This window comes from Gadus chalcogrammus, chromosome 2 (genome assembly GCF_026213295.1).
Source record: "Gadus chalcogrammus isolate NIFS_2021 chromosome 2, NIFS_Gcha_1.0, whole genome shotgun sequence".
NCBI lineage: Eukaryota > Metazoa > Chordata > Actinopteri > Gadiformes > Gadidae > Gadus > Gadus chalcogrammus.
The window spans coordinates 19384520-19391859 of NC_079413.1; the positions used below are offsets into that span (position 1 = coordinate 19384520).

The following is a 7340-nucleotide window of genomic DNA, read 5'->3' on the forward strand; positions in this document are numbered from 1 at the left end:
AAGAAGAAGAAGAAGAAAAAGAGACTTGCGCCGTCTGAGCGGGGGAACCAAGGCGGTCCTCCTCAAACCTGGGCCTGTCATGGTGGCACAAGACCGCCGCCGCCGCCGGCGTCGCGTCGGGCCGGGTTACCGATGGTTACCTACCATCACGACGGTAACAGGCGGCTTGGCTTCAGAATGGAACCCGGGACCGCGGTCGGAACCGCCTCACGTCAAAGCCCCACCGTTTGTCAAAAGTCCACTTCATGATAATCTTCCTCTTTCCGAAAGCCAAAATATAACTCTAGTATCAGGCGTCCTTAGTTCACCGGATAACACTCCCGCACACCCCCAAAGTTAGATCCGGACACCGCTTCGACCGTCAACTGTCCAACTGTCCAACTGTCCAACTGTCCGACTGTCCGACTGTTCGACTGTCAAAAAGTTAAACCGTCCAACTGTCAAAAAGTGAAACTGTTCATCTGTGGGTAACCATGACAACGGTGGCTTTGATACCCCCCCCACCCCTCCCCTCCCCATGTCCTCATTGGCTGGTCAGACCCCCAGGAGGGTAGAGGGTGTGTGTCCTGGGGTCAGTTGAGGTTGAGTCGAGGGGTCAGGCCCCGGTTCAGTTGAGCTGGCGGCAGGCTTCGAAGGTCCACTTGGAGGCGCCTCCGTACACGTCCAGGCTGGTCTCCAGCCAGGAGAAGACGTTGCCCACCTGGGCCTTGCTGCTGCAGGTGGACAGGTTGTAGATCTCGCCCACCGACAGCTTGCGGTCCCAAATGTGGAAGTTTGCCAGGTCGCCCACGAAGGCCTGAGTGGCGTCGAAGCCACCGCCGTACGTGTCCTGCAGAGACCAGGCGTAGGAGGAGTTAGAACAGGGATGGAAAGTTACCGAAAGAAGGCAATGCACCTTGACTCTGCATAGCCTCCCCTGAACCCCACGTACCCCTCTTAGGCAATTATTGTATGTCGTGAGTCCTGGCACTTAAAAATAGTACTCGTGTAGCATCTTACCCTAGCTATCTTTGTTGTGTACAGGGAATGGGTTAACCTAGAGAGTGTTAGTGCTTGGCACTTGTTTCTATGAACATCTTTACTGTAGAGACAGCAATACATGTTGTTTCTCTTTCTTCTGACAAATGTACTGGCTTTGCGAACGTAGGTTGCTTTGGATCAAGGCGTCTGCTCAATGCGCTGAATGTAAATGCAATGGAGTCTGTCGATAGGTCAGGGTAGAGCAGGGGTGGCGCTCAGGGTGGCCAATCTCATCATCCGCCCATGGAACAGGCCGATGGTGTGAACCCACTGCAGGAACATTCATCGTCGAGGCCAGAGTGCGCCTCTGCTCAGACGCCTACAGGGTTCAGTGTGAGCGCAGTACCCTACAAGGGGCACCGCTACAGATAACGGTCTCCTCTCTCTTACACATAGATAGATAGATAGATAGATAGATAGATAGATAGATAGATAGATAGATAGATAGATAGATAGATAGATAGATAGATAGATAGATAGATAGATAGATAGATAGATAGATAGATAGATAGATAGATAGATAAACCTTTATTGCCCCAAGGGAACATTTAAAAAACATATAAGCACAAACAGCACATATAAGTACAAGTACATACAGACTCAGACAACGATAGACAAAATGACAAACTAATACAAACAGACAATAAACATAAACATTCAAGGTGCATAGTGCACTTTAGGATGGCTCTCTACCTGAATTCAACCTGTTAATCAACTGATTAATCCTTGGCACAAAAGAAGTCAGTGCTCTGTTTGTTTTTACACGAGGCATTCTGTAACACAAGCTGGTCGGCCCGCTTCAGCCTTCCTGCTGCACTGTCCGGGGTCGTTGAAGAGGTCTGAGTATACGTTCCTTCGTTCAACACATCCTCTTCGCGTTATTAAGATCACATGATGTCACTGTATTTGTGACTTTTGCAGACTTTCATCGTGCTCAGAATCTGCTCAGAATGAAGCAGTGTAAGGCTCACAACTTTATCGGGGAAGCTATGGATGTAGGAGCATGATTTGGCAGTCAGGCATGTGTTCATCTAAATGCTAAATTGTGGAGTTCTCCTGAGGCCTCTGATCGGAGAGAACGCCCTTCAGTTTGGTTATTTTTATTTGAAGGATGTGGAGTGACGTGAAGTCTGGTGGGAGTTTATAAAAAAGTAGTTTAATAAAGAATTTTCAATTAGCTTCATTCCCCATCTCTCACATACACATGAGCCTGATGGGTGATGAAAAAGTGAATTGAATCAAGAAAAATGTCTTGATAGCTTTTAATATAAATCATCTTAAAGACTGGGTGACATTTAAAAGATTTCCCTTGATGGTAAAATCTTTCAACAGAGGAGTTAAACATGAAATGGGAGCTAGAAAGTTACAAACTCAATCAAAACCAGCAGTTACCAAGAAAAAAACGTTAAGAAACTCAAACTCATTAATGATAATTAATAAAGAATATGTAATTAAATTAGAATCGAATTAAAAGGCATTAAATGAAACTGGGCCATTACCTGCTCTTGGCCCAGGATGAGTAATCCCTGCGGTTTGATTGGATGATACGGGGCAAGGTTCTCGCCACTCCCCCTCATGACTCCGTCCTGGAACGCCTCCCACACCCCGTCACGCGTCGTCCACGTCACGCAGATGTGGTGCCACTTGCCGTCGTTAATGATGAAGGGAAGCTTCGCGACCTGCACGAGTTAGAGCGTTGAACTCTTCAATTAATGCTTCTTCTGGTGAATCTGTATGCACCAGTTTGTGCCATTTCTGAGACAGTTTATGGCGGAAATGTATTTATTTATAACAAGGAAAACACACACAACGTTGGAAACTGAATAGCTCAATGTCTATGAGATGTTCTGTATTTGGAAACAAAATACCCCACAAAATAAAAAACAGTATTAAAGAGATAACATGTGAGTCACGTAAAACTAATTATAAAAACAATATGAACAAGGTATTGCACCAAACACAAAGCTAAACACAAGTGCATTTGACAACACTGAAAATGTAGCCTATTTAATGCCATTACATAGATATTAAATAATTGGATTTCATCCATATTCGCCCCAATGGATGAACGGCCCACCACCACTGTCTGGGCCTGTCTCCCGCCGGGACGGATCCCTTTAAGCCGTCCGCAATGTGGAAGGCCTACTCTAAATGCGTAATCCCTCAGGTCCATCACGTTGATAATCGATCTATCGTCAGCCAACCACTCGAAACTGGGCCCTACCTTGTCGTTGACCAGCAGCTCCATTGGGTTGTTGCCCCACTCGATCAGCACCAGCTCGTTGGCCTGGCCCGGCACCGCGTAGGAGAAGGGCGTGCCCACGCCTGGGGACGCGTTGGACTTGAGCCACATGCAAACCGTGAGAGCGTACATCTCCGGCAGGCTCTTCTTCACCTTGGCGTACATGTAGTTGGTCCTCAGCGGGAAGGTGAGCTGGAACTTGTCCAGCGGCCGATTCTCTCGCTGTCCTGGAACGGCAAAGAAAGTTGGAGGTTGATGGATTGATTCCCTGGAGTTTTGGCGCTTTAAAGCATCGACGCTGCGTAAATCAGTGGATTTGAGGATTTATAGAAGATAGAGCGTGCGGGTTTAGAGGATGTTTGTGTTACACAACATGTGTGTGATACAAATTATATCCTAAACTCTCACGCTTTATAGTTTATAAGTCACGCAATCGGCTGATATAGCCTGTGTGTGATATATTTGTGTTATTTGACGCTGCGTAATGTCAGCAGATTGGAGGATTTATAGACAATAAAGCGTGCTGGTTAAGGGGAAATTTTGTTACACAACGCATTATCCGTCTGCGTTGTGTAACATAAACACATGCATCGACCTCACTGTCGTATCAATGCATACACATGGCAGTATATTTCCTAACTGATCAACTTTAATGTATCTATTTATGTTTTTACTCCTTCCGCTTTCTTTCATTCTTGATTTTTATTTATTATAAAATTCGTCCGATTATACATTTTTAGCCTATTTATTTCATTTTTTTCCTTTCTTGCTTTATTTCTTATAAAGTTCCTTTATTTATTTTCTTATACGAGTCTAAAAATGTTTCATTGAGTCGTATACCTTAATTGCGTTTAATTAGGCTATCCATGTCATTACTGACTCGTTGACTCCGGGAGAGGCCCCCCTCGACCCAACCCCCGCCACACACACACACACACACCTTTCTCCAGGTCGGTGATCCTCTGGTGCATGGACGTCAGGGTGGTCTCCACGCGGCCCCGCTGCGCCGTCTGGTTGCGCAGCAGCGCAGGCTGCCGGCCCTCCTCCACGCTGTTGACGCGCGACAGCACCTGGCGCTCGAGCTCGTCGATCTTGGTCTGCAGGAGGTCCTTCAGGCTAGACGCCTGGCCTGAGCTGTTGCTCCGGCTGAACTGCTGCAACCGGGCAGAGGGAAAGACACTTTGTTTGGTGTCGGGTTGACTTGTACCCAGAAGGTTGCTAGTTCGATCCCCGGCTCCCACTGAGCGCAGTGTCGAGGTGAACCTGAGCAAGGCATTGAACCCAAACTGCTCCCGAGGAACACACTTTTTGTTATCTCACGGGGCCGCATGTGGCCCAGGAGGTAGAGTGGGGTGGCTGGTAACCAGAAGGTTGCTAGCTCGATCCCCGGCTCTTCCTAGCGGAGGGCCGCAGTGACCCTGAGCAAGGCTTCTCACCCTGACTGCTCCAGACGAGCTGGCTGTCGCCTAACATTCAAACTTTCATGCACACATTCAACCATTCATGCACACGTGTGTGTGAACGTGTGTATGCATGAGTGAATGTGAGGCAGTATTGTAAGGCGCTTTGAGTGGCCGCAGGTTATAAGAGCGCTTTATAAATGCATTCCATTCAAGGAGGCGCGCACGTGCGTGCATCAGATGTTGGTGCGCGTGCACTTCACATATTTACAGTGATCAGTAAATAATCCGCGGGAGAGGGCGGCGGGAGATAATGGCGGTATTAACGAGCGCAAAGAAAAGCTCTCGCGTTAGGGATCATGCGGCAACTCAAACAAATATCTGAAAAAGGCGCTGGCTTGAAGCTCTGGACGTTAAAGGGGACGTTTAAGGGATGTTGAAGGGGACATTAAATGAGAAAATAAGTGTGCCTCAAAGGGGACGTTAGAGTTTCGGTTTAAGTGTCAAAACAAAAAACTGTTTCTAACAGGTTTCACCGGTTACACTATAAACATGATCTCACATGTGGATCTAGATCCTACATGTGATGCGGTGTCGCACCGCACACTCATTTCGGGGTCCCGCTCTAACTTAACCTGACAGTTAAACGGGTCTATCAGCCGGTGAGCGCGTGCTGTACCTCCAGGTTCTCCAGCCTCTGCTTCAACGACTGCAGAGTCTGCGCGAGCTGCGCCAGGGTGTCGGATGGGCCGCGGGACACGTGGTCCCCCATGGTGTTCTTACTGCCCCCCGCCGGGTCTTTCCTTCGGCCGCCCCGCTCGTCCCCGCCGCCCCCGGGCTCCGCGCCCCCGCCATTCTGGCTCTCGCAGCGCGAGAGTTTCGAGGTGAGCTCGCGGATGGTCTCTTTCTGGTTGATGATGGTCTCCTTCTGCTGCAATACCGTCTCGCGCAGCTGCAGAACGGTGGTCTTCAGGTCGTCCCCCGCCGCCACCGGTGGCACGCTGTTGCGCACCGTGGCCGAGCATATGTCCATATCCTTGGGCACGCTCGTGCAGATGAACTGCGTCTGTCCTCCTTGCGCCGAAGTCCCCGCGAGCAAAAGCGAGGAAAACAGGAAAAGTCTCCAGTATATCCTGTCCCGTGCGAGCTTCATGCTGGCGCGAGGTCGCCTCACGCCGGGGTGCGTCCGGTGGGTTAAGTTTCGGGGTCTGGTTGTTTTCGGAGTTTGCGGTGCAGAGCGCGGAGTGAAGAGCGCGCAGGTTTTCAGCACCACGGAACTGTCCCCGTTCGCAGCGCGCGCCCTCCGTTTATATACCGCGCGCGTGGGCTTCTGCGCAGAGGCGACTGTCCGCTGCGTCACGGCGAGAGAGCCCCGCGGAGCCGCACTTCCCTTCGTAATCCACTCGGCAGCGTCACGCGCTCGCACGCGCGCGCACACACACGCACGCACTTTCGTGGACTCAAGACTCAATTTCTCCTTCCCCGTGTACCGCCTGCCGTTTCACGCCTGGTGAATATTTAATTGTCAGACTATTGAAGAGTTGTCGGTTCCATCCCACCTCGGCCAGGCTGAGTTCCATGTGGCCGGTAAAATGCCAAATGATTGTCCCTGCTGGCGTTGAGAGCCTAAACGTTATTGACTAGCTGTTCTGCTCACTCTTTCTCACCTTTCTGCCTCTCACTCTTCTCACTTAATGTTTTCTGTGTTTCGGCGATCAATAGAAATATGGTTGTTATCGTTTCAATAATTCAGTTGCTGATGTGATTGGATCCATCTGTAGGCGCCGGCGCCGCCATCCATTATTCACAACAAGCATTCACATAGTTTCTGTTGCCAAGCCTGCTCAGATTCAGTTAGTCAACGGGTGGTGAAGTAAGAGGAAAACATTGGACTCAGATTAGCGTGAATGAGTTTCTCCTAATTCTGAGGGTTGTCGACGGGGAATTGAGGGAAAGTGTACCACTGATAGCACTGAAGAAATACTAGTGGGAGTCTGATGAGGTCTGGAAGTACCAATGTCTGACCAATAAACTACTGGTATTCTGGGGAGGCTCACTGACCGTGTGTGTCTCTGTGTTTGTGTGTGCGTGTGTCTGTTTGTGTGTGTGTGTGTGTGTGTGTGTGTGTGTGTGTGTGTGTGTGTGTGTGTGTGTGTGTGTGTGTGTGTGTGTGTGTGTGTGTGTGTGTGTGTGTGTGTGTGAATGTGCACGTTTGCCCAAGCGCATGTGTGTTTTTTATTTGTGTGTGTGTGTGCACTTGTGTGTGTGTGTGTGTGTGTGTGTGTGTGTGTGTGTGTGTGTGTGTGTGTGTGTGTGTGTGTGTGTGTGTGAATATGCGTGTGTGCACGTGTGAACAAGCGCGTGCGTGTGTGTACTTGTGTGTGTGGTTGTGTGTGTGTGTGTTTGTGAGTGTGTGTGCGTGTGTATACTCATTAAGGGGAGCCAGCTGAAGCTGAAACAAGGATTGTCTTTTTTTCCTTGCATAGTTTACTTGCTTGTGTCTTGGCGTGATCTCACCATTCACTGAATGCCGTTGAATTCAGTGAATTCATTGAATATTTCGTCATGGTGTATTGTCTCATGTTTCTGTTCAAATGATTGTAATGGATGTGCAGAACAGTATAGTGCAGACTTTGGGCTCAACGCCACATGCCCCTGTGGATTAACCACCAAGCGTT

At 49.1% G+C, this 7340-nt stretch overlaps 1 protein-coding gene across 1 annotated transcript; it reads right to left on the reverse strand.

Moving 5' to 3' along the window:
* Positions 1-556: 556 nt before the first annotated feature.
* On the reverse strand, positions 557-5924 carry nptx1l (neuronal pentraxin 1 like). Its single transcript, XM_056604832.1, has 5 exons — positions 5342-5924; positions 4203-4416; positions 3245-3489; positions 2520-2699; positions 557-829 (listed from the first exon to the last, which is right to left on the reverse strand). The coding sequence occupies exons 1-5, from the start codon at positions 5813-5815 to the stop codon at positions 608-610; spliced, it is 1335 nt and encodes a 444-aa protein (XP_056460807.1). The 5' UTR covers positions 5816-5924; the 3' UTR covers positions 557-607.
* Between the last annotated feature and the right edge of the window lie 1416 nt (positions 5925-7340).